At 22.7% G+C, this 27,246-nt stretch overlaps 7 protein-coding genes and 1 non-coding gene across 8 annotated transcripts; 4 read left to right on the top strand and 4 right to left on the bottom strand.

Moving 5' to 3' along the window:
• Nucleotides 1-48: 48 nt before the first annotated feature.
• PBANKA_1407200 (conserved Plasmodium protein, unknown function) lies at nucleotides 49-1,209 on the top strand (the record flags this gene model as incomplete). Its single annotated transcript, XM_034567392.1, has 1 exon — nucleotides 49-1,209. One exon carries the CDS (start codon nucleotides 49-51, stop codon nucleotides 1,207-1,209), a length of 1,161 nt encoding a protein of 386 aa, XP_034423894.1.
• A 463-nt stretch (nucleotides 1,210-1,672) lies between these two features.
• PBANKA_1407300 (tyrosine recombinase, putative) lies at nucleotides 1,673-4,370 on the bottom strand (the record flags this gene model as incomplete). The annotated part of the gene is made up of 13 exons (XM_034567393.1): nucleotides 1,673-1,771; nucleotides 1,905-1,965; nucleotides 2,058-2,117; nucleotides 2,241-2,277; nucleotides 2,422-2,516; nucleotides 2,659-2,809; nucleotides 2,904-2,964; nucleotides 3,082-3,195; nucleotides 3,282-3,342; nucleotides 3,458-3,516; nucleotides 3,600-3,663; nucleotides 3,778-3,868; nucleotides 3,995-4,370. The coding sequence occupies 13 exons, from the start codon at nucleotides 4,368-4,370 to the stop codon at nucleotides 1,673-1,675; spliced, it is 1,329 nt and encodes a 442-aa protein (XP_034423895.1).
• Nucleotides 4,371-6,248: 1,878 nt separating this feature from the next.
• Nucleotides 6,249-10,373, bottom strand: PBANKA_1407400 (mRNA-decapping enzyme 2, putative; the record flags this gene model as incomplete). The annotated part of the gene is made up of 1 exon (XM_034567394.1): nucleotides 6,249-10,373. The coding sequence occupies one exon, from the start codon at nucleotides 10,371-10,373 to the stop codon at nucleotides 6,249-6,251; it is 4,125 nt and encodes a 1,374-aa protein (XP_034423896.1).
• Nucleotides 10,374-13,397: 3,024 nt separating this feature from the next.
• Nucleotides 13,398-14,483, bottom strand: PBANKA_1407500 (conserved protein, unknown function; the record flags this gene model as incomplete). Its single annotated transcript, XM_034567395.1, has 1 exon — nucleotides 13,398-14,483. The coding sequence occupies one exon, from the start codon at nucleotides 14,481-14,483 to the stop codon at nucleotides 13,398-13,400; it is 1,086 nt and encodes a 361-aa protein (XP_034423897.1).
• A 2,478-nt stretch (nucleotides 14,484-16,961) lies between these two features.
• On the top strand, nucleotides 16,962-18,111 carry PBANKA_1407600 (60S ribosomal protein L24, putative; the record flags this gene model as incomplete). Its single annotated transcript, XM_034567398.1, has 3 exons — nucleotides 16,962-17,141; nucleotides 17,283-17,432; nucleotides 17,950-18,111. The coding sequence occupies 3 exons, from the start codon at nucleotides 16,962-16,964 to the stop codon at nucleotides 18,109-18,111; spliced, it is 492 nt and encodes a 163-aa protein (XP_034423898.1).
• On the top strand, nucleotides 17,575-17,829 carry PBANKA_1407650. Its single transcript, XR_004611908.1, has one exon. It is a non-coding gene; the product is annotated as an uncharacterized ncRNA (non-coding RNA).
• A 4,055-nt stretch (nucleotides 18,112-22,166) lies between the features above and the next one.
• PBANKA_1407700 (protein phosphatase PPM6) lies at nucleotides 22,167-24,528 on the top strand (the record flags this gene model as incomplete). The annotated part of the gene is made up of 3 exons (XM_034567399.1): nucleotides 22,167-24,051; nucleotides 24,248-24,303; nucleotides 24,502-24,528. 3 exons carry the CDS (start codon nucleotides 22,167-22,169, stop codon nucleotides 24,526-24,528), a joined length of 1,968 nt encoding a protein of 655 aa, XP_034423899.1.
• Nucleotides 24,529-24,912: 384 nt separating this feature from the next.
• PBANKA_1407800 (U4/U6 small nuclear ribonucleoprotein PRP3, putative) lies at nucleotides 24,913-26,952 on the bottom strand (the record flags this gene model as incomplete). Its single annotated transcript, XM_034567400.1, has 1 exon — nucleotides 24,913-26,952. One exon carries the CDS (start codon nucleotides 26,950-26,952, stop codon nucleotides 24,913-24,915), a length of 2,040 nt encoding a protein of 679 aa, XP_034423900.1.
• Between the last annotated feature and the right edge of the window lie 294 nt (nucleotides 26,953-27,246).

A 27,246-nucleotide genomic window follows, 5' to 3' on the forward strand; every position in this document is an offset into this window, starting at 1 on the left:
TTATATAACAATGATATTTTAGATATATCCTTATTTTGTTTGTAAAAAATGTATCCTTTATCTGACGCAAAATTAGAAAAGGTATCAAACAATGAAATAATAAGAAGGATATTGGAATTACAAAACGCTATTGCCATTATTTCAGATAACATGGAAGTGGTGAAATATAGAAATAAAATATTAGATGAAGAAAATGCAAATTTACAAAATCATATTAAAAGCATTGTTAATGAAGTTAAAATCGAATATTCTCAAAATATCAATAAGATAAAACAAACTCAATCAAAATATTCACCTAATCACCTTACGGAAAACAAATATACTAAGCCGCATGGGCATACTACTAGCCCTCATAATAATGGCATTAATTATGCGCATAACATTCAATCTCAGAATAATGATGAAAACAAATTAATTCATAATAACAATATGTATGGGCAAAGCAATCAAAATAGAGATGATCAAAATAATATAATTGATAAAAAACTCTCTGAATATGCACTTAATAAACTAATACCTCAAGAATATACTAATGATAATGAAAAGTCACATTGCGAAAATAATCTTGAAAATGTGAATATAAAAAATAATCCATCTGACCCAGAAATTGATTTAAAGGATACAAATTATATTTATGATGGAACCTATAACCATAACGATAAAAGAGATTGTGAGAATCTTCAGGATTTTAATAATCATTCATCAAAAAAAAATATTTACAATCTTATAATGGAAACCGAAAAAATAAACTCTATTTTCAGCATGGCATCGAATGTCCTTAATAAGTCTTTTTTTAATACACCTAAGGATTATGCTGCGCCTAAAGTTAAATATCCAAATATCACGAACAAAAATCATATTAAACATTACAATATATCATCTTCAAACCTGCATAAACTCGCCGATGATTTAGTAAACAAAACAACATCTATAGATAATAAAACGCATGATCATTTATCTGAAAAAAATAATACTATTGAATCTTATGATCAAGTAGATAAAGAAGCTATTAATGGAATGGAAAAATCCATTTTAAATGTGAATCTTCCACCACATGTGAACAAGTTAAGTGCAAATGAGGAGGAAAATAATAATAAAAATGACACAAATGAGGAGGAAATGAATAATAAAAATGACACAAATGAGGAGGAAATGAATAATAAAAATGACAAAAATGAGATGATCCCAAATAATAAACAAAATATTTAAAAATATAATGTTTATGATATTAAAAACGTTAAAATATTTCGCCAAAATCGCACAAAATGTATATATAAAAAAATGGTTATAATACGTAGACAGATAGAAAAATAATTTAAAAAATAATGTTATAGTCATATTAATGAAATCCAAATAATTACGTGGCTGTCTGAAATGTGAAACATGGATACACATAATACTGCTTAGTTATGTAAATAAAAATTTTGAAAAATTATAAAAAAACAAAAAAAACAAAATAACGAAAAAAAAAGTATGCATGAACGTTTTCAAAAATAATAACAAAAAATTATAATGATTTTTTCACATATATATGTACACATTATATAACGAATATAATTTGATTTTAATTTATACTGAAAGCGCACATCTGATGTTTGATATGCCAAAGAGACATATGATTAAACCACCCCAATTAACAATATTATATATATGTATGCCTATAATATTTGCCTTATATTTTAAAATTATCTAATCCATCCCTAATTATGTTATTACCTGCTTTTGTGTATGTATCTAATAACATTTTTGATGAGGAATGCCTCATAATTGCCTATAAAAAACAATTGAACATTATGCATTATAGTCATAAGTACACACTTTTTTTTATGTTTTTTGTTATTAACTATAATATATATGTAAATGTTTAAGTAATATATATATATAATATATAAATGGGAAATTACTTGTGCTACAGGTAATGGGACTGGAGGGTTAGATGTTGCAGCAATAGTTGCAAAGGAATGCCTAAAAATATTTATATATTTATTATAATTATTTAAAAATAACGTCCATAATCCAATATAAAGATGATAAGAAAATTATTTATATATTTTTACCTTAGCAAGTAAGGAAATATTCTTCGTTTCTTTCCATCTTCGCTAATTTCAATTCCAGCTCTGTATAATAAAATTTCATGTAATTATATTTTTTATAAATATTTGTATAGTGAATATATATAGCTCTAAATGAAATTTCGCCATTTTCCTCCATTTCTTGTATGTATGTGAAAATAATTCTACCTTTTAGCAGCCCCCTTTAATGCTGTTTTAAACGTCTCTATTAAAAATAAGTTAATATATGATTATATATGAGGTGTTACATATAGAAAGAGTATATTAGTTTGGGGACAAAAATATGTAATTTTTTATGCTCCCAAATTATTAAATCTTAAAATGCATTTGAAAAAATATAATTAAGTACTTAATGGAGTTTTCGTGTCTGTATAATTAAATTTATTATTGATAGTTTCCTGATAAAAGCATAATCCTTTTGATGGCTTTTTTTCTATTTCCCACCTATTGCATTTTAAAATAAAAATATATATATGTAACATAAATAGTGTACCCAATAATATATAAAGAGGTAGTAACCATAACTCATATAGAGTGAAAATTATATTTCCTATTAAAATATAATTATGTGGAAATGAAGAAATACCATTTTATCAACTCATTGTAAGCAAAATTTGTCAAAGGTATAGCAGTGTTACTATATTTTGTTTTTTCTCCTTTAATAAATATTTCCTTTTTTTCAAAGTTTATGTCTTCCCATAGAATTCTTAATACTTCAGAAGGACGCAAGCCTATGCCTAATTTATTTTAAAAAGTTAATGTATTAAATATACCAATGAATACTATTTGATATATACATATTATGCATAAAAAATAATTTATATCCAATACCTATACTTGTGGCAAATATAGCTCTATGCATATCTCCACTGTTCTTTAGCAATAACTCAATCTGAAGTGTACAAAATTAAACGATATCAACATAAAGTATATAGTCAAATAATGTATATATGCATTTGGCGATAATCCTTTTGTGTAAATATTATACTAAAAAAAAATATATTGGTACCTCTTTCGGTGATAAAGGAATGGTTTTTCTCCTGGGAATAGTACTTTTTTTTATTTTACGAAAATTATGTACACTTTTTAAATAATCCCTATACAGAGCATATTTTAATGATTGCTTCAAAAAAATAAACAATATAACAATGTTGTAAATATATGATGAATACGAAAATCAAATATTGTAAAAAAAAAAGACAAACTTACCTGGTATGTAGATTGATATAGGGCCATCGTCCTTGGAGAGCAATTCTTTGATTTTAAGTACCTATACAAAAAATAAAAAATAAATAAAAATATATATATGTATGTATGTGCGCACACATATAAATCACAATAAACCGAGTCCAGTGAGTTTCATATTTTTCTTTATAAAATATTACTTTAAAAAGCTTTCCCAATTGTTTGATCCTAATTCATGAAGTTCGTATTTTCCCAATTTCTTTACAAAAAATAAAAATAAATGTGAACAAAATTATCGAATAAAAATATCAAAAAATGATAATGTATAATTTTTTATATTACTGGTAATATATCATTCCAAAATCCTCTTTCAACGCGATATGTGTTTGCACTGACTTCCTCTTTTCTGTTAAAAATGCAAAATCGCCGAAACAACATATTAAGAATATTAAATATATGGTATTATATTGGAATATATCACAATAATTTACGAATATATATGTGTATGTGTGCAGCATACCTTATTGGCAAATAAATATCTTCTATATATTTCTTCAGTTTAATTTTTTCAACCGAAACATTCGAACCACAATGAACGCAAAACTTGGCTCCTGATGTTGGAAATAAATAAATGTTCAAATTTAATTTTAACTAATAAAATATTTTTAATATATGAACATATACACTATTGTGAATCGTTTAAATTGAATTCATTATTATAACGCATATATTCTTACTGGGCTTTAGGGGTTTAGTACATGATTTACACTTTAATACATTACTAACTTTTTTTCTCTTTTTCTTTTTTATCCCCACATTCTTAATTTTTTTTTTTTTAATAGTTTTTTCATTCTCATTAGAACAGCTTGAACTGGTATTTTCGGTATCTATATCATCATTTTCTGCTTTTTCATAATCCTTTAAAAATATTATATTTTTTTTTATAGACACACTCTTATTTTTAAAATATTTTGTTTTCGGATTTATTAAATTATTATAATTTTTGAAATTGGTTACATCAAATATATGATTTGTATTGGCAATAAAACTCTTAACACTCCTCAGGTTATTAACAAAAAAAATACATAAAATAGCTTCCATTACCTTCTTCATTATTTCATTTGCTGATGTTACTTATATTGTACTAATTGCAACTAATATTACTGTTATTTATTATGCCCCTTATTTTTTCCATCCAATATCAATAAACAAAAAGGGAAAATAATAAATATATTTTATCCCTATTTATATTTCACATGAAAAGCATAACATCTTTTTGAAAATTGGTGTATATTATTATTGTTGCACTCCACCAATTGGGCATTTAATAAATTAGAGATAAGGTATTAATCCTTCTTGGTATAAATTAAAATGTAATGAAGTAGCCTAAAAATTTATTTCACAACATTATCTCATTTACTTATTTGTGTTTTTTATTATATATTTCTAAAACAACTATCAATCCATTACTTTTGTGAACGATCTCATTTTATTTCACGTATATTAATAATCCCCAAAAAAGGAAAGTAAATAATACATATAATACTAAATAGATAAAAATTAATAAATTATAGCTATTATATATATATATATATGCATATACAACAATTTGTATAAACCTAAATTATGAATAAAATGTGTTAATTGTAAATATATATATTTTATTTTGTGAAAATAGTTTATATAATCGATTTTTGCCAAATATTTTATTTATATGTCACCGCTTTTTTATTCGCAAAAAAAATCTTATAAATAGACTAATCATTTCCTTACACATTTTTAGCACCATATTTACTTTATTTTGCATTTTTAATATTGAAGTATTCATGGTATCAAATTATTTTTATGTATTTTACTTTTAAAGTGGAATTAATATTTGTAATTCTTTTTTATTATTTATTTTTTTAAGTTAAAAAAATAAATATGAATAACAGTGAAGATTTCACACACATGATAATATATTTTATGTTGGAAACTCTTGAACACCAAAACATTACTCTCTTAGATATAACTAAATTTTAAAAGCATGCTCATATGCGTTTATCCCATGTTACCCATGTTTATATGATTAGTGAAGTAGCTATATTCAAGCACAATTGTATATAGCAAAAAAATAGAATAATTATATTTATAAAATTGTAAGCATGTATTAATTACATTAAAATGAAAATTCATTAATTAAAAAAGTTATTTTTATCACTCTAGTGATTTATTCAGTGATAATTTTACTATAGTTTTGTTTTGTGTCCAATTATTTTATATTATTTACTTTTATTAATTTATTGACAACACAAAACACAAATACAAATATTCATTAAAAAAAATTAAAGCTTTTAAATAAATATAAACATTCAATGGTGAATTTATAATATATAATTATGTTATAACAAAATACAATAATTATATATATGTTTCTACATATAATTATAAAATAAAAGAAAAAAAACAATATTATTATTAAAATATAAATATTGCGATAAGGTAATAATAAAATACAGCGAAATGTGCCCTCATATAAATGATATAGATAATATAGTAAATTTATTTATGTATATTTATATACACAATAAATTAAACGCATATATAGATTTTCCCATATATGTAACTTATCTATAAATGGATATATATTTTTTTTCCACCCATGTATATACACAAATATATACATTGCGTATGTAAATACATTCATACACATGTGTATAAGATATGTGTTTAAAATATTAACATGGCCAAGTGGAAATAAAATATAAAAAAGTTAATTAAATATAAATTACCGCGACTGAAATATATTGCATTTATTAAAATAAAAATGTAAACATGATATAAAATTATATAACTATACTTTTGTTGAAATACTAAGTATAATATATATAAGGTATCGTTGTTATTAGCAACAAAGACTTCGTACAAAATTCGAACTTCTCAGGAATAAAATGTTAATTCTCGTATCCGTGATATATGCATATCCATAGACATTTGAGAGTTAATATCGGATCATTCATAAGGATTATAACTGTTTAAATGCTTCGATAGCTTTTCAATCATAGCTATTTCATTAAAATTATGATTTGTATTAATAGAAGAAGCTTGTGCGTTTTTACTATTATTGATTTTAGATACAAATTCAATATCGTCATGTTTTTTATTCCTTATTTCCTCATCTTTAGCATTCCTTTGCCAACCAACTTTATTAATAGCATAATTCACAGCATCAATATTATTATTTATATCATCCTTAGTATCTTCCTTATTGTAGTATTTACTTAATATATCTTGTTCGCTTAAAATTTTGATATTTTCTGGCATACAATTCTTATTATAGTTATTAATCGAATCGAAAACGTTTTCATCCGTCATTTTCTTTTTTTTAGTTCCTTTAATTAAGTCTAATAAAAATTTACCTGAATTATTATCCTTTAAAAACCCATTTTCTAGCTTCTCCTTTATATATTCTACATTTTGAGAATTTATTTTTTCTTTTATTTTTTCTGTATAATCATTTATATTGGGTATATTCATATTTTTTCTATTTACCATTTTTACATTTTCATCATTATTTATTGCGGTTTTATTAACAGTCATAATATCTCCAATGTTCATATTACTTCCAATATTATTAATACCTTTATTCATTTCATGGTGATTTATTTTATTAATTATATTCTTATTTATTATTTCATTCATAGTATCGTTTTCTAAATTCATATTTTTCATTCCTCCATTCAAAATTTGTTTCAATTTGTATCTCCTGTCTGCTATATCTTCTGTGCTTTCTGGACATACTCGAGCATCTACAGAATTTTCTGATTTCCCTTTCTCTCTAATTTCTTTACCTTCTATTACCCCCTTTTCTTTATAATAATTATTTATAATAGCCTTGACTAATTCCCTCTTATTGCTATTCATTTCGCTACCAACAGTTCTCATTACATCATTTTTCATATATAAAGAACCCATTCTGTTTAATATTCCAGCTTTTTCCTTTCTAAATTTTTGAATAAATTGCTCTCTGAGTATTTCATTAGCACTTCTCATATTTTCCATATCCTCATCTGTATTATCATAATTGATATGGCATTTTTCATTTTTTTGCTTAAGACCTTTTATAATATCACCATTACTATTATAAGACGATTCCAATTTACCAATTTTAGAATTATATATACTATTTTTTTCATTCTTATTTTGAAAATAACTATTTTCACAAGTGTCTTTTAAAATTGATACATTACTATTAAGTATGTTATTGTCAGTATCTTCTCTTTTTATCTCATTTTTATAGCAAGCATTATTTAGGGACTCTACTTCCTTACCTTCAGCACCATTATTATTCCAATTTTTATTACTAATACTATTATTATTATTGCTGCTAAAATCAGGTTCAGTACTCAAAGGGTTTTTAGACAAAATTCCATATGCACCATTCCCATTACTTAATGAATGCTTATGCTCGTCCCGATTCACCATGACACCCTTTCTATTTGTTCCCTCCTTAATTGGTTCTTGATCATTAGTATGATTATTAATAGTGATAGTAGGTTTTATATTATTAGATTTGGCTATTGTAATTAATTTATTTCCATGATCATTTCCATTTTTACACATTTTTAATTTCTGATTAAAATTTATTTTTTGCATCGCAATTTTATTAACTTGTGATTCACATTCTTCATTATATATTAATGGAGTAGTATATTTATCTATATTATAAGTCGAATGGACACCGAATTTTTCTTCATTTAATTTAAACATATCCTCGGGACTCCAGCCATTTGAATGATTGTAACCAAAAGTTTTATCATTACACGCATCTTTTGTTTTATGTTTTATTTGCATATAATGAACTGATTCATCATCTAATGATTTGTACCCAGTTTTCATGCTTTTTTGATTATATCTATATAAATCTTTATTTGTTTTATATAATTTTTTTTTATTTCCATATATATGTAAATGCAATTTTTTCCTTTTATCTATGTCTTGATCATCAAAACTTCTTAAACCTACTTCTTTCAATCGTAAAGCTGATAAATGACCCGTTTTTATTTTATTAAAATTATATCGGTATTTTCGATCGTAATAATCCAAATTGCCACCTTTCATAGCTGTATTATATTCCTTCGTATTATTGTAATAATAGTTATAATTATTATTATTTAAATTATATCCATATATATTATTATGCTTATTGTTTCTACCGTTCTTAACATTTCGGCTATTCCTAGAATTTTCATAGTTCCCTTTATTATTACTAATGCTTCCATTACTACTAATACTTATTTTTTTTTTTTTATTATAATCCATACCTTTTACATCTTTGCTAACATACTTTACTAAAGTACTTTTGCAATCATTATTCGCTACTATCATATTATCACGATAATTATTGTTTCCTATGCCAAGTGCTTTACTTCCATCTTTAATTAATTTTTTTTCACCGCCATTTTTATTAATACCCATTTTATTCTCATTAATTTTGTTACTGTTATTACTGTAGTCGTCATCAGTCTCATCAGTATTATTTGTATTGGATATATTTCTATTATTATAAATTTTGGGGATCTCACTCTTATTACCATCATTACAACTGTTTTCCTGTTCATCATTTTCTAAAAATTTTAGCATATCATTCATAGCCGTAGAAGAATGTACAACTTTTAGATAATCTTTTACACCATCTCCCTTTTTTAAAAAATCCATTGATTCATCACTATAACTTTCTACATGTTCATATATTTTTAAATTCCCTATACTTTTTTTTTCTAATAAAATTGGAAAGGTTTCTTTTTTTTCATTAATATGCTCATTGGAAATAGTATGATTAACAGTCTCATTATGTATATCATTGCGATGCGAATCGCTTTGAACATTTTTTCCCCCATTCATATACAAAATATTATTTCCTCCCTTTTTTTCTATATTTCGATTGCTATCCTTACTTTTCATGCATGTTTTTAATAAATCATTTATTTCATTATAATTGTTTTCATTTTTTCCTGATAATTCGGTTTGCTCTTTGTTATTATATTCCATCATTTTCGCATCTTTTGCTACATATTCAGAATTATCATAATAACCATCAAAATATTCATCATCACTTTTAGGTAAAGCGGTTTTTATCATTTCAGTTGAATCTGCGTCGACCTTTTGAAGACTTTTAATAATATTTGCATCAATTCCAGTTATTTGATACCTATAAGACAGTATACTACTTGATACATATGCATTTTCATCTAAAGATTTTCCATTTATGCATTTTTTTAGTATTCCTATCCATTTTATTAAGTTTGGTATAAAAGGACAAACCACTGAAGCATTAATACGTTCTTTTTTGTTATCAAATAATAAATTATATCCTTTTCCTTTATAATTTTTATAAAAGAAAAATTTTTCTATTTTTTCGATTTCAAACCATCGAATCGCTCCTATTTCTTTCCTTGTTTTGGGTTGAAATTGTGTGTCTTCCTTTACACCAGGTATTATAAATAATTTAATTGGTTGGTCTTCAATATGTGTTTCTATGTACACCTGCTCATCTATATATGGAAATATATCTATTCCTATTTCTTCATAAATTTCTCTACAAGCACAAACCGAATCTTCTTCGAGTTCATCAATTTTACCTTTGGGAAAAGACCAATTATCTGTACTCCACCCTTTTACTAATAAGCATTTCTTTAAATTGTGATTCAATAAAATTGCTCCTCTTAAAGGTATAGTTCTACAATATCGTCTCCAATTTAATGAAAATTTTTCATGAGCTGAAGGGGGTACATATTTTTTTAATATTGGACAATCATCACATATTAAATAGCCAAATGTCTTTAAACTTAATTTTGGTAATTTATCAGGATATTTGTCTTGCCACATATCATCATACCACCAATAAGCTTCTTGAATTTGAAAATATAAATGCACATGGTCTTTTAATAAAAATTCTGGAAGTAAAGCTATGAATCGCCCATAACAATCTAATAAAGCATCGTCTAATAATTTTTTATCTTTAGCTAAATTTTTAATTCTCTGAGCACTAAATAGTTTCTTTGATTTCCCCGTGTTGTTTGAATACTTATGTACGTTCTTGTAATAATGTTTATATGAGTCTTTTTTCATATACATTTTGGTTTTAAAAAAATATAAATATAAACAAAATAATAAATATTAAATACAATATATATAGGATAACATTATTCTAATTACATCTTAAAAAAAGCTTTAAAAACATGCATATATATGCGCATATAAATACATACACATTCATATATATATTTACGTAATTACGTATTAATATGTGTTAAGATAGAAAAAAAAATTAAAAATGTATGTAGAAAAAAAATTATTAATAAATCAGGAAAAATATAATGATAAAAGTTATTAACAAAACATCAAAAAATATAAATAAGAAATGATAATAATAAGATACGATTAGAATCATTAACTACAATAAGCATATTTTGGAATTTAAGAATACCTTAATTATCATATAAAAAATTAATACATATATACGTAAATATTTTATTAGCTTTAATTAGTTTGCCCCTATATATATCAGGGTCATATGCCTTTAAAAAAATAATGTATAAATAATTAAATTAAAAAAAATAATAATAAACAAAATATTGTAAACCAAACAAAAATCTGTTAAATATATTTGCTTACATATCAAAAAAGTGACGTAATAAAACGAAATTAAATATTTATAAATAAATCAATATATAAGTGCATACTGATATATATATAAAACTTCACGTTACATGTTCTAAAATTATGGTAAATAAAAAAAACAAATAGAACAATTTGTTTTTTTAGTATTCGCCTATAACACTAAAACGTTGTATACTTTACACATTGTATATCGATATATTTATTATTACATTTTTTTATAAATATTTTTTTTAAACTATGAAATAAACAGTTAACTGAATTCACATGTTCCTGTGTGTATATGACTGCACTTCTATTTATTTAATATATATTTTTTTTTTATTAATATGCATTAATCAATAAAAGCATATATGTTATTATAAAACTTTAAAGTATGAAATAATACAAAAGACAGATAATAAATATATATTAAAAATATAAATAACAGAGAGGATATTCTATATGCAACGATAAAATTAATAATATTTTACTTTTAGTATGATGAAAAACAAAAAAAGAAAAAACAGTCATTTTATATTCCCATTTTGAATTGTGTATATCATGTACTACTTTTTATAATGTGGATACATATAGAAAATGTATAATGATATATATAATACTACTATGAATAATATATAAAACTAATACAACATTCAAATTAACGCTTAGTAAATAGTTGTAGAAATATAAATGTAAATTTCAATAAAAATAAGCATATGCACATATATATATTATTATATATATATATTATGATTAACAAAAAAAAAATAAATATAAAAAAAAAATAAACACAATATGAATATATATAAACAAAGCACAATACGCGTAACTTATAACATTTAAAATCTTTTAAATTAGAGGTATGCGTGAGAAACGAATAAAATTAATATTATATAATAATATGAGTGAAAATATACCCCTTATATATATTCTATTCTTAAGAATATTGTTTGTTCCTCAAGTTAAAAAACCGAAAATACGTACACTACTGATTTTCAAATAAAAATTCATTACATGAAAAGTATAATTATATTGAAAAATTAAACTATTTATCATAAATATGTTTTTCCTTCTATATGAAGCTTGAAAAAAAATATAAAATATATATCATATTATTATTCGTTATAATATTCTTCATAAATGCATAACTATATAAACAGATTATACATGGCGTATGGACTTAAAACAATTTACATTTAATATTTAAAAATAAAAAAAACAGAAAGAAAGAAACGAAAAATAACATATAAATAAAAAAATAAAAAAGGCCTTTTTACTAATATGTATCTAAAACAATTCTCTTTACTCAAATATATATTTTTTTTTGTACGTCCCCTTATGCGAAAAATAATTTCTTTCAAATAAAATTAAAAAATAAAAATTTACACGTACATACATCAAATAAATCACTAATTTAGGAATAATTTTATTAAAAAATATTTAAATCGGATATTAATTTTTGGAATTTAATAATGTTTTTATTTTTAACTAAAATAAGTACATAAAATAAAGCCTATTTTTTTAATTCCTCTCATCAGGAAAAAAAACTATAAATTGGCAAATAAATCAAAAATATAACAGTAATATATTATTGTATAGAAATATTTTGAAAAATATGCTAGAATGCTTTTTTCAACATATTTATGCATGTGACAAAAGAAAGAAAAAAAATTATATTGTAGATCACCAAAATTATGTTAATTTTTCTTTGCCATTTACATTTTCCATTTACTGTACACATTTTTTAATATGTTTGGAAAGAAATTATAAAAAATCAAATTGCAATATAATTGTAATATTGTGAAAATCTCTTAAAAGATAATTTTCCAAAAAATCAGCGTCGCCTTTTTTATGAAATAGAATATATATTGCGTAATTGTAAAATTTTTTTATTTAGTACAGGATATTTTTTCTTTAGTATACTTTTTTTTAATAAAAAAGTAAGTATTAATTTATATAACTTGTAAATGGTTAAAATAGCAAATAAGTAGGAAATAAACATTTTATCCACTGATCCCCCCCAATATTATGTAATGTATATACCAGTGTAAGGATAATGCCTAATATATACCAAACATTTATTCGTATATAATTTTATAAATATGCGTATAATATATGTATTATTTTAAAAAAATTATTGTGTCCTTATTTTTGTACTAAAAAATTAAAAGAAAAAGTTCAAAAATTGGAAAAGAGGAAATAAATTTCACTAATATGCATTTTTGGACATGCCTATTAATGCTCCATTTAAATGAATAAATTTATTTAATCATAATGAGTCAATTTTTGCAAAGCTTAGTTTACACAAAAAACAAAAAAAAAATAAATGAATGAATAATGCATAGAAAAATGTATAGTAAAATAAACGATAAAGCATTCCCTAATAAGATACGTAATAAATGAAACAATGGTGTAGGTAATATAACTCCCTCAACTATTTAAAGGGGATAGCATATCCCTTTCTATAACTAGTAGATGTCTCTTTCGAACTAAAAACAATTATAACCCCATATATAACAACTTTTCATCAGGTATAATAACTATTTCCTCAGGGAATGGAAAACTTTGATTATCATTTAAATATTCAACATGTAGTTTTTTTACATAATAATCTACAATTTTTTCGAAGTTAGTTGGAGGTGGTTTTTTTTTTAATTCTTCTTCTAAAATTGGCATTAATTTGTTTTTTAGCAATATCATTAAATTATCAAAAAAAGGACCAAATGTAACTTTACAATAATATGAAGAAACATCAAGTGCTGAATATATTAAACAAAAATATATATATGTCTTTCGTCTAAAAGCGCTATTTAATATTTCTGATATGTAACTCCATACTTCTCTAGTATCATTTAGAATTATAAAAAGTGATAAATGTAATTTAACAAAAGCCTCAATTCTTGAATAATTTGAACAAATATTTTCATCATTTTCTTTAAGGATAATATTATATAATTCGTCTTGTGAAATTTTTTTTTCTTTCATTACTTCATCTATGCCATTTATAAATAAAGGGATTGTATAAATACATTTATAAGACATTATTCCTTTATATATAAAATATGCCTTTTTATAATTTGAAATTATTAATGCTAAAAAAGCTGAAACACCCCATATTGATGCTTTTGATTGATATATCTGTTCGTCATTTAATATCCCTAGTACATCATTAATTATTGAAAATAAACAATAATCAAATAAATATATATTATTTAATTTTAATATATCATTATATAAATTTCTTATCATATTAAAGCATTTTAATATTTGTTCTGTCACATTGCTTATTATATTCTTGATACTTAATATCGTTCTTTTTATTGTTTTTACTACCATTTGTATATTATCGTCTTTTAACAAGTCGATATGCTTTTTATATGTCGATATGTATATAATTGCATATTCTCTTGCTAATATGCATTTGTCTGAGTGATAATTTAAATTGTCAAATTTTAAGAAACGAAAGTCTTTCAATAAATTTGATATTCTTATCACATCCTCATGTTTAATCAAACCCTCATCTAATTCCTTAATTAATTTCTCATCCGGTTTTATCTCATCTTCTTTCCACGAAAAAAAATCCATTATTAAAAATGTTATCTTTTCCTCTTCTGAGTATATTTATTTATATGTATATGGAGAGAAATAGAGAAACATATAACCCAATATTTTCTCCGATTTTCTGTTTTTCTTACAAGATACACATGAAAGATGTCATAAAAATTGTATAAAAGGTGATAATTAAATTAAACTAAATGCATTAAACTTAAATATATACATTCGAATTGTAGAAATAAAATAAAAATTAAATGATAACTATAAAAGCTTTACTAAATTTATAAATTTTTATATTAAAAAAAATGTTAAAAAAATAAAAATAAATTAATAAAAATAAAAAAATAAAAATGTGGAAATTCATAAAGAAAAAATTCTGTATATTTTTTAGTGGATATTTATATTTCTATATCCATATTTATCATACATATTCATAACTTAGCAACTTATATGCCTTCTGCATATTATATAAATGCGGTACGATCGGAATCCCTATTTTTCGTTTTTTATTTGAAAAAATTGTGAGAATTAAACAGATTTTTGATAAAAATACGCGCCTTATATTATTAAACGATTGGAAATTTAATTATAGATATTATCCTAGTTAATTTGATATATAAAGTAGGTATAAGAACCAAAAAACATATATAAAGCATTTTATAATTTTTATATACATATCTTTAAGATTAACAAATAAATCCAATCCATAAATCAATAATATTGATATTAATATATGTCTACACGTTCCTACATTGCAGTAATAATAACAAATGATATATATTTACATCTATAAAAAAGAGGGACTCTACAACCTTGAGTTGCCATAAATAATTATATAAAAGGTACATATATATACCACATGATAATAATAATATTGCCAAAATTTATAGTCATATCATAAAAAACCTTTTAAATAATAAAAAAAGAAAAATATTCTTTATATATGCATGTTCCAGCACAATACACACAAAAGATTGTCACTTTTTGTTTATGGAAGTAATAAACCGAAAACATTTAAAAAACCCGTTTATTAAAAAAATTATGTAATTTATTATGCTAAAATTAAGAATTATACAAAATTGTATAAATATTATTGTATTTTTTTTTATAAATAAGTATAATTTCCATTAATAATTATTATATATTTAAATTATTACCATCCCGGAAAATAAATTTTGCTATTTTTGTGGGACAAAAAATTAGGGATCAAAGTGAAATATATTTCAGGGGATACATATTCAAAAACAAAATATCCTTGTATCATATTATATAGATAGTAATAATACAAAAAACAATAATGTCAAATATTAAAAGAAAATAAAAAAATTAAATATATTTCTAGTATTTTCATTTTTTTTTAATTTTAATTTATTTATTATATTTAAATATATATTATTTATTATATAAGAGCAAATCATATAGAGGAATGAATTACAAATTTTAAGAATATATTTCCTATATATTATATAATATATTTCCATAAAAAACGTTGCCGCATAAAATAATTGCTAATATATAAAAAATTCCGTAACCCTAAATGCATATATTATATTTTTTGCAGGTGGTACTCTTCCAATCCCTATATTATTTATAAATATATTGTCATATATATATACATATTAAAAAATAAGTGTATGTTTTACGATAAAATTGTTTATTAACAATAGAATAAGAAAATGTAATAAAAGAAACGCTGCAAATTAATAATAAAAAATTACATATATAATATTATATATAATGAAAAAAAAATTTTTAATAAAGAATAAGAAAAAATATATTATAAATAAAAAGGAATAAGGAAAATTAATTTTTTTAAGAATTTCATTGGTAAATAATTTTATAAACAATTCTCTTATACGGAAAAAGCCTAAAAAACAATAAAACCACCTTAAGGTAATAATAAATAAATGTTATAATATATAAACTAGTATATATTTATTATGCTTTTTTGAATAATCAAAAAAAATATATAAATATATTTATAGTCAATTTATATTATGCTATTGTATATACATTTTAATGCTTTTTGAGAAAGGCATAAAACTCCACTGTATATAATAATTAACAGATATATCATATTAGTAAATATAAAAAAACAAAAAGAAAACGAGGAAAATATATTACTGAAAACATATATTACACCTTTGAAAAGTTTATGCCGATATCAAATTTTTAGTAAATGCTACATATTTTATAGGAAAAAATATTACATAATTTTAAATATATAAATACAAAAGATATTTTAAAAATATAAAATTTGTATAGTTTTGATATTACTTTAAACCACAATATATATTGATATAATAGCAGTGGTGATATATATGATGCATATGCATGTTTATAAATATATATTAAAAAATGATGCCATAATATATTGTATATCTTTCTTTTATTTTTGATATTGTGAAAACCTTGATATATACCGCTACCACTATCTATATTTATTCGTCACGTTTCACATTTTTCATTTTGTTATAACATTCTCAGGTTTAAAAAAAGGAAAACAAAATGGCATCAATCAAAACAACAGTAAAAACGGAAGCTTGCTCCTTCAGTGAATATAGGATATATCCTGGTAGAGGACAAAAATATATTGCCAAGGATGGTAAAGTATATTTCTATTTATCTTCAAAATTCGCTTCACTTGCCTTACAAAAAAAGAAAGCCGCTAAGTTGAGATGGACACAGGTAATTACAAAAAATAAGAAATATATGAGCAAGTCAATATACAATTATATTCCATGCTCATGTGAACTCTTACTATTGAATTAAGACATATAACATAATATCTTTACCTACTTAATATTTAATTTTTTTTTTTTTTTATAGACTTGGAGAAGAAATAACAAAAAAACAAAAGTCGAAGCCACGCAAAGAAGACGATATAAGAAAACCATCAAAGTGCAAAAGGCTGTTTGCGGTTTAAGTGTCGAAGATATAAGAAACAGAAAAGCCTACGTACAAAGTATTGAAGCTAAAGTAAGTTTTAAAAAAGAGAATGAACAAAAACATATATAATATGCAAATAAAATAACCATATAATGACGATAATATTGCAATATTAACAAAACAATAATAAATAAATACGACAAAGAATTAGTGCTTTTTATTATATATTCTCGTTGAAGTTTAAGAGTCGTGATAATATTGGCATTAAAACATATTATCACGTAGTAAAACTTCGAAAAGCAAAGGAGGCTTCTGTTTATATATATACATATGCATTATCGTTTTTAAATAATGACAAATGTTTTATTTGTTTTTTTATTTTAAATGATAATTGTTTATGCATATACAAAATATTTTAGCTTCATTTCTTCTTTTTTCATTTTGAATAATGAAGGAAGCTACCAAATTATAGAGCCCTATAAAAATATTTATTCAATACTAATATATATGCATCAATGAATTGTTTGTTAATGCATTTATAAAAATATACTGCAATTTATCCTTTTCATCACATATTTATTATTATTTTTTGTTTTACGTGTTATAGAATAAAGCACGTTTTGCAGGAAAAGAAAAAGAAGATAAAAAAAAAGGTAAAGATGATAAAAAAAAAAGTGTAGCACCAGCTCAACAAAAAAAAGAATTTACTAAGGGTAATAAACTAATGAATTTAGCCAAAAGCAAAATGCATAAAATGATGAAAAAATAAGTTATTTTTATGCATAGTAAGAAGTCGTCTATTATGTATCTGTTGTGATATAATATAAAAGTTGTTAAAGATGCTGTATACCCATATATAGATATAATATGTTTTTTATTATATATATTACTATTTACACTCTAAATTTATTTTCCTTTTTTTTATCTTTATTTATCAATTGTATTTTGATAACATGTTATATGCTAATAAATTTAAGTTGATAAACATTTTAAATTACAACATATTATATATATTTTTAAGAACAAAAAACTTTAACATCAAAAATTAACATTGTTGTTATTGCAAATAACTGTTATTCATAAAAAAATATATACGTCTTGTTTGCATTAAATATATGTACCTATTCAATTAATACTATAATATTAAAAACACGAAAGTAAAAAAAATAAAATTAAGATAATTCAAATAGCTTCACAATATTGCTTAAGCATTAATCAATCTAAAGTATCTGTTAAATAGTAATATCTTTGTAACATATATAGATAATCAGTTTTATAAGACTAATCATATAAATTTGATAAGTATATTGCACTATTATTAAGTTAATATGCTCCTATTCATATGAGGAAAATTAAAACAATATATTTAGTTATAACCTTTATTTATATGCTTTATTTACATATTATTAATGTGCAACTATATTATAGCACATTTTTATTAAAAATTGTCTTTTCTATATATATTCCTAATTTCATATTGATTGAAGCACACAAGGGACACTTAATAAACGCCTTGGAGTATATTCCTTCTAATAATTATACAGTTTTTTTATAGAAAATGCATTTAATGACGAAAAGGTAAAATTGGTATGTAAATATACATATATATACATTTATATGTACAATTAAAACGTAATATTTATTGTCATTATGCAAATTATTATTATCAATTATATTCCAATAATTTCCCCAAATGTAAATCAAATAACATTAAATATATTAAGAAATGCATGCAATAGAAGCATATATACATATGCATGCATAATAATAATGGAACATGCTAATAGAAAGCATATAGCAGAATTTATTGAATTATATGGTACATTGTTTATTTCAATTTTTTGAAATGCTTTTTTTTAATATTTAGAGAATTAACATTTTAAATATATCGATATAATTTAATAGTTGTAACTGTATTAAAAAGCTTGGGTTTAATAAAGTTTCCAGTTACTTATTTGGATATTTATTATTTTTTACTGTATTCTATACAATGAATTAGTTTTTTGATAAAATGATACAATACGTAAAATTATATACAAATAAAACCTTCAAGTATATATTTTCATATGCATTTAAGCATGTCTGTATGCAGAGATATGTTTTGCATACATATAAATAGAAGTATAACATCCAAAGGATATTAAGAGTAAATACATTATGTTTAATGAACAAATATTTAGTTAAGATAAATTTATTATATATATACACATGATACTTTTTTAATTTTTTAGTTATTATTTTTTACTACCATAAATATAAATTTTTATATAATTATATATAATATTTGATTATATTTTATACTTTGTAAATAAAGATAAATTTTTGAATTATGTAAATATGTTACTTTAGCGCATAAATTACTATTTTCCTATTTTATATCCATAATTATTTTAAATCTTATATTACAATATTAGGTAATGTTGGAAAATTATGTATTTAATTCCAGAGTTTTGGGTTCTTTTTATTTTTTGCGTAATTTAGTTTATTTTTAATAATAAATTGAATATTGGCAATTTTACGCATAAATATATATATATATATATATTATATACATTCGAACATGCATTACATATATAGCGAAACTTAGAAAAATATATATATGTAACTCATTTTACTGCGCATTATAGATTATTATATTTTTTTTTAATTTACAGCTATTATTATAATTTTTATATTTTTTCCATAATAATTCTATTTCATTATATAAAAAAAACAAATACTCCAAAAATAAAAAAAAAAGAAAAATAGTAAAACATTTCACACATTATAATTAAGTTTTTAAAGTTATAATTTCATGTAATACACACAAATATATTTATTTATACATAAATCATGTAATCGTTTTCCGCTTTTTTAATTTATGAAATAAAAAAAATTTATACTTTATTTTTTTTGACGTGATAAACTATATATAGAAGTTTTATAGGACATATAAAGTCTGTTACAATATTTGTACAAATAAGTAATGGACCTCGTAAACACATAAAACAAATGTTTTTATTTATTTTATTTCAAGTTTTGTCTATGATCTTTGTTAGATGGTTTTAATATATTTATTATTATTTTTTTTTATAGCATAATTTGTATAAATCATAAAACTATTACTTTTTTTCAACATAATAGTAGTAAGCATGCATATTGTGAGTATATATAACATTATTGGATATTTATGTACTTAAATATTATATATATTATACTCGTCCTAGTATGATAATTACGAAATTGCATGAAGATACCTATATTCATGTTTATTTATATATATAATTTTTTTTTAGTTGAATGAAGCATTCATTTAAGGTATACGATGTAACTATTAATTTATTATAAACTTCCCTCTTCATTTTTGATTGGGAAAGGACCTATATAAACTTAATTCCACATTTTATGTTATGAAAAATTTCCATTAATTTTATGCCTTTAAAAATTATCTTCATTTAACACCTTTTTCAGTATATGGCTATATATTTTTTTTCTTAATTTCATGTGCAGCATGCTAGTTAAAATTATAAATGAAATTGCTAACCTATATGAAATATATATTTATTTATATATCCATTTATTTGTTTTTTTTTCGTCACTACGAATGTATAATGAAGCTTATCTATTTGCAACTGATACATTTTTTAAATTTTCCTTAAATAAAAGGGGAAAAAATAAAAAAGGATGCTGTTAATAAATCCAAATACTCATTTATGATGTATTTTTAGTATATGTTTAAATTATAGAGCAATTTTTAAAATCGTTTTTATTAAAATTTTATCAAATATTATAAAATTATAATTGTTTATTAATTTTATAAAATATTTATACATATTACATATATGTGTGTGTGAATAATTTTGTGTTATATATGATTTTGTTTTAAATGTGATTAATATGCCGCGTAGTTAAGTTGCTCTATTATAATTAGCTAAATCTAACTATGTATAAGTCTTAAGACCAAATATTTATTTTTATATAGTTTATGAAATACATATATACAGATAGACATATATGTTCTAAAGTATAATTCCGTTTCTTTTGACGTATATGTTATTTATTATTTTTTTTATTTAGTTTCACTTTTCGTGGTGATAAATTTTGTAAAATATACGTTATAAATTACATTAGGTGTTTGCATTTAATTGAATGCCATTGCATATTTATTATTTATTTTATGAAGTGCTATTTAAAATAAATAAGAATATACCTCAGTTATTTATATAAAGTTTAATTAAATACAAATAAATATATGCTTCATTTTTTGTTGATTAATTCTGTATTTATCTTACCTTATTCTGTATATACTTTATTTTTATTCCACTGCATTTTAGCTTTTAAATCAAATTTTATGATTTTTTATTTGTATTTTTTTTGATTTATATTGTTATTGTCTTTATTACCAATCATTGATAGCTTGTAATATATACACTATATTATTTACACTTCCTTTGGGAATTCACAAATTAGTTATATATTTTAAATATAGACATTTTATTTATTACTATCAATTTTTTGTAAATATATAAAGAGTTGCATTTTTTCTTCTATTTTATTATTTATATGCTTAATTATTACTTATTTACTATGCCATAATAAAGCATTTTCTATTCTTTTTTATTGATATTTTATTATATATAATAATTCAGGCAATCTTGATATTCACATTCATCATTTGTGTTCTATATATAAACAAAATATTTTTATCTTTTTTAATTTAATTTCGTATAGTATAATTCCATCAAACATAAATAAATAATACATATATGTATATGCATATGTATTCACACGTGTTTGTTTATACCCCCTTTCTACTCCGTTGCATTTTCAGAATATCTAACAATTATGGGTAATTGTATGGCATTTATAAATTATTCAAAATTAAAAAAAAAAAAAAATACATTTACAAATTTGGATTTATATCTTGAAGATGCGTACGATTCAGATAGTAGTGATCCATATAAAAAGAAAATTCGAAAAAATAAAATAAATAACAACATTAATGCTAATAGTAGTAACGGAATAACGACTAGTAATGATATAAATAATTCAGACGACCAAAAATGTAGTCATAATGCAAAAGGAAATATTCCTCTTAGTTATGAAAATAGTGAAATTGAAAATTATGTTCAACATAATAATAGTGAAAATGAGCTTAAAGAAAAAGACACCAAAGATAATAACAATACCGAAAATGGTAAAAATACGCAATCATGTAAATCTATAAATTCACAAACCCACAGTGATTCCATATCTTGTAATTGTGAGATGAATAAACCAAGTCAATTATATGACAAAAGTGTAGCACCCACAAATATAACAACTATAATTAGTCCAAAGGTTCCAAAAAAAAAACCAAAACAAAATGTTTTGAACATAAACTATAGCAATATGTTATTAAGTGACATACGAGATACTGATATTATTGTTACTTTTTTATTTAGTCTCTTCCTTTATTTTAATGCTAACAATATAGTTGATATGTTAGATAGAAATAAAAGAGAAAGATATGCATTAAAAAATCCATTAAATATTAATCATGATGTTATAAAATTTCCAACTTTTCCAAAAGAAATCATCGATAATTTTTTAAAAAATGATTTCACATTATTAAAAAAATATATAAAAAATAAATGTAATAAATTAAAAAAAAAATATAAAACGAATTTAGAAAATGTAAATAATGAAAAAGACGAAAAAAATGGAAAGAAAAATTTTAAATATGAATTAAAAATAAAAAAAGAAAAATGCTCATTTTCAAAAATCGTAGAATCTGTTGATAGAAATGAATCGACATATAGAGATATTACGGAAGTACTATATGATCAAAATATACCAGATATCAAAATCACATTTGTTGTTATGGGGGCATATTGTTTTTATCAAAAAAATGTGAAACCATTTCAAGATAAAAATACATTCTTTTATAAGTCGCCATCATATTCATGTGATGCAGAAATATCGGTAGCATGCAAAAAAGGAAGAAAACTAGATTTTCCCAATCAAGATGATTTTACAATAATTCAAACAAACGAATGGATTTTAATTATGGTATTTGATGGTCATGGTCCATCAGGGCATGATATAAGTAATTTTTCCCATGTTGTTCTTCCATTAATATTTTCATATAATATCGAACGAATATTTGAAAACCCTGTGCGCACAATGAAAACAATATTTTATATGATAAATTGTTATTTAGTTAATTATTCATATTGTATAAATAATAATATAAATCCTATCAATATTAATTTTATTGATTATAATTTAAGTGGAACAACATGCACTATTATTTTATATAATTTTTTAACAAAAAAAATATACTCTGCTCATACGGGTGATAGTAGAGCAGTTATGGGCAAACACGATGCGAAAACTAATACATATAGGGCATATAATATAACAGAAGATCATAAACCTTCTTTAAAATTAGAAAAAGATAGAATTCAAGCATTTGGTGGTGAAGTTAAAAAATTACAAGGAGATGTATCATATAGAGTTTTTGTAAAAAATGAAATGTATCCCGGTTTAGCTATGAGTAGAGCTATAGGGGATATTACCTCTTCGTTTATTGGTGTCACTTGTGAGCCCACTATTAAAATTTTCGATAAATCAGATGAAGATAAATTTATTATTGTTGCTACTGATGGCATATGGGAATTTATAAGTAGTGAGGAATGTGTCCAAATGGTTTCGAGAAAACGAAAGAAAAAAGTTCATGTTGCCATGGGTATGTCTCTCAAAACATCAACCATTATCTATAACTTACATTTATATAATTAATTTGTTGAATGCGCCCCCATATTATCACAATGTCCCATTATTACGCTGATTCGTGAGCATCACATGGTGCCAATTTAGCTTCTTCATACATATTATATTTTCATCGCTTACAATAAATTATTATATTTTTTCTTTTTTTGCAGAAGAAATAATTAAAGAGTCATGGAGAAGATGGGAACGAATTGATACCGTCGACGATGTAACATAGCTAATAAATAAATAAATATATCTTATGCGTGTGCTGTGCTTACATTCTAAACCTTCTCATCTGTATCTTTGGACGTACTTGTTTTTCGTTTATCGTGATGCCGATTTTCTCTAATTTATGCCCCCAATATATTTTCACACATTTTTATGTGCAAAACGATATCATTAAAATATATTTTTTCCTTTTCAGATGACTCTTGCTATTCTATATTTCTAACTTATTTTTTTGTATGTTGAAGTATTGATGATTAATCTAATTCTTGTTATTTTTTATTCATAATTTTTTTTTAACAAGAATTTTGAAATTTTCTTTGTTTGATTTTATTTTTAATTCTTTTATGATTTAATAAATTTAAAAAACAGTAAAAAATGAAAGCATGCTAATAATAATCTATAGTTATTACTATAATAAATATTTTTACCTATATTTGATAAGTTGTTAAGTAAACAATTGTAAAATTTTTTGCGCAATTGTGCAAATCGAACAATAAACAAGTTTAAATGAAAAAGTAAAAAAACGAAAACAGGGAAAATTATGTGTGGAAACAGATCGAAAACAAGCACATCTCGGCTTCACATAGTTGGCTTACTTTCTTCATATCTATATTTCCAATACATTGTGATGTTTTTTAATAATGTGAAAATAATGCATAGCATCGTGTTGCTCTAAATATTCTGTGACTTCCATCTCAGTTTTAGCCACAAGAATTTTCCAATTTAAAAAATTTTTTTTTTTAGTAGTACCACTCCAAATTAAACTACAATTAACTTCCCTTTCTTTATTTATAATGCTAAAATCTGTATCATCATTATTTTTGAAATTTGTATCATTATTATCAAATTCATAGGTCGGTTTATTTTTATTTCGACTTTCATCGTCATTTCCATTACCCATACCATCACCTCCCTCTTCATCCTCGCCGCCCTCCATTTCGTCTTCATCCCATTTAATTCTTCTGAAGATTAAACGTTTATATCTTTCTATTGATATATGTTTTCCTTCTACAATTATAAAATTATAAAGAACAGTCATTACAAATACGCCTGTTAAATGCAGTTGTTGAGCATTTATATTAATCTTAAAAATATGTTTTTTATTATTTACTTTTGTTATATATATAACTAAAACTTCATTTTCTTCATCTGGATTCGATTTCCATTTATTGATTTTTTTTTTGCTTTTTTCTTCTGGTTTTAATTTTCTTTCTTGATTTTGTTCAAAATGTCTTAATTCTCTTTCTTTCATCTGTTCTCTCACTTGTAGTTCAATTCTTGATGGCTGTGCAACTGCACTATTTCCTAAAACCCTCATCAAATTTGATAATTTCATTTTAGGGGGAGGTGGGGGGATTAACCCAATTCTTATTTTATCTTGTTTTTCTCTTTCTTTTTCTTGTCTTTTTCTTTTTCTTAATTTCTTTCTTTCTAGGGGCGTTAAAAACATATGATGCGTATTTATTGTTTCTTCTTTTTTTTCCTCGTTTAAAGGAACTGGATGTTCTATATATTTTGTTATTCTTTTCAAATTTATTTTGTATAAGGTATTATTAATTATTAATTCAGAGTTTCCTAAAACAAGTATTTTGCTATTCTCACATTTTCTTAGCTTCTTATTAACTTCATATAGCGTTTTTTTATCAAATACATTTTCACTTGCTTCGTTATTTTCGCTGTCATTATGTATATTTTCTTTTTCGTCATTAATATTTTTATTATTCCAACTAGTTATTTGCCCGCTGATATATTCTTCTAAATTACCCTTATTCTCGACCTTTTTAAATATTACGATATCCCATTTTTCATCAATATCATATTTATCAGATTCAGACCATTCCTTTTGTTTTGCAACATTGTTAATATTATTTATGTCTATCAAGTTGGGGTTTATATTTATATCATTTCTTAAAAAGTTTAATGATAGTTCTTCAAAAGATTGTCCTTTTTTTTTTTTTTCTTCAAACATTTTTTTAATATCATTATTTATATTTGATTTACTGTTATAAAATTTTTTTGCGGTTGCTTGTTGTTTAATATATGAACCCGGGACTATAAAATTTAAAGCATTCTTTTTTTTGTTCATCACATTATCATTTTTATTATTATTTTTTATTCGAGGATCAAACCATTTTGAATCTTCAATTATTTCATCACCATCATTTAAAATTTCTTTTTTTTTTAAAATATTATTTTCATTTAATTTATTTATATTCACTTTTAAAGTTGAATATGGTATTGGTTTTATATTTATTACGTTACCATCATCATCAACTTCTCTTCCTTGATCATCAAATTTTAATGCTTTCGGTATATATTTTATTTTATTTATATTATTTTTTATATCATCTTTAAGTCTATTTGCTCTTTTTGCTTTTTCAATAGCGAGTTTCGCAGATTCAGTAGCTTTTAATATATTTAAATGGATTGCTGACGATAATATTGGTAAATTTAAAATAGGATTTGGTAATCCTTGGGCGAATATGTTACCACTATTTCCAACGCTATTAATTAATGGTGTTTTAGAATTTAAAGCGAAATTCTCTAAAATGTTAACTGATTGATTATCCTTTTCATTTTTTTCTGTATCATCTTTCTTTTGTGCTTCTCCCCACCTCGATTTTCTTTTCTTTTGATTTTCATTCATTCTTTAATATATAATAAAAATCAAGAAGATTCATACAATTATAATAAAAAATGTAAAAACATACCAAATATAAAGCTATAAGTTTATGTATATATCATTAAACTAAAGGCATATGATAAAAAAATGTTGAGAAAATATATAGCTATCTACATTAGGTTGAAGAAAACCTAAAAATGGCACAGCTTCAGTCTCATAAATATTTTTATTATATATTTTATTTACTGAAGAAAAAAATTCACCAACTTAAAAAAAAAAAACAATCATATTATATCATAGGAAAAATAAACCATTCTC

The sequence above is a fragment of the Plasmodium berghei genome, assembly GCF_900002375.2.
Source record: "Plasmodium berghei ANKA genome assembly, chromosome: 14".
NCBI classification, from domain to species: domain Eukaryota; phylum Apicomplexa; class Aconoidasida; order Haemosporida; family Plasmodiidae; genus Plasmodium; species Plasmodium berghei.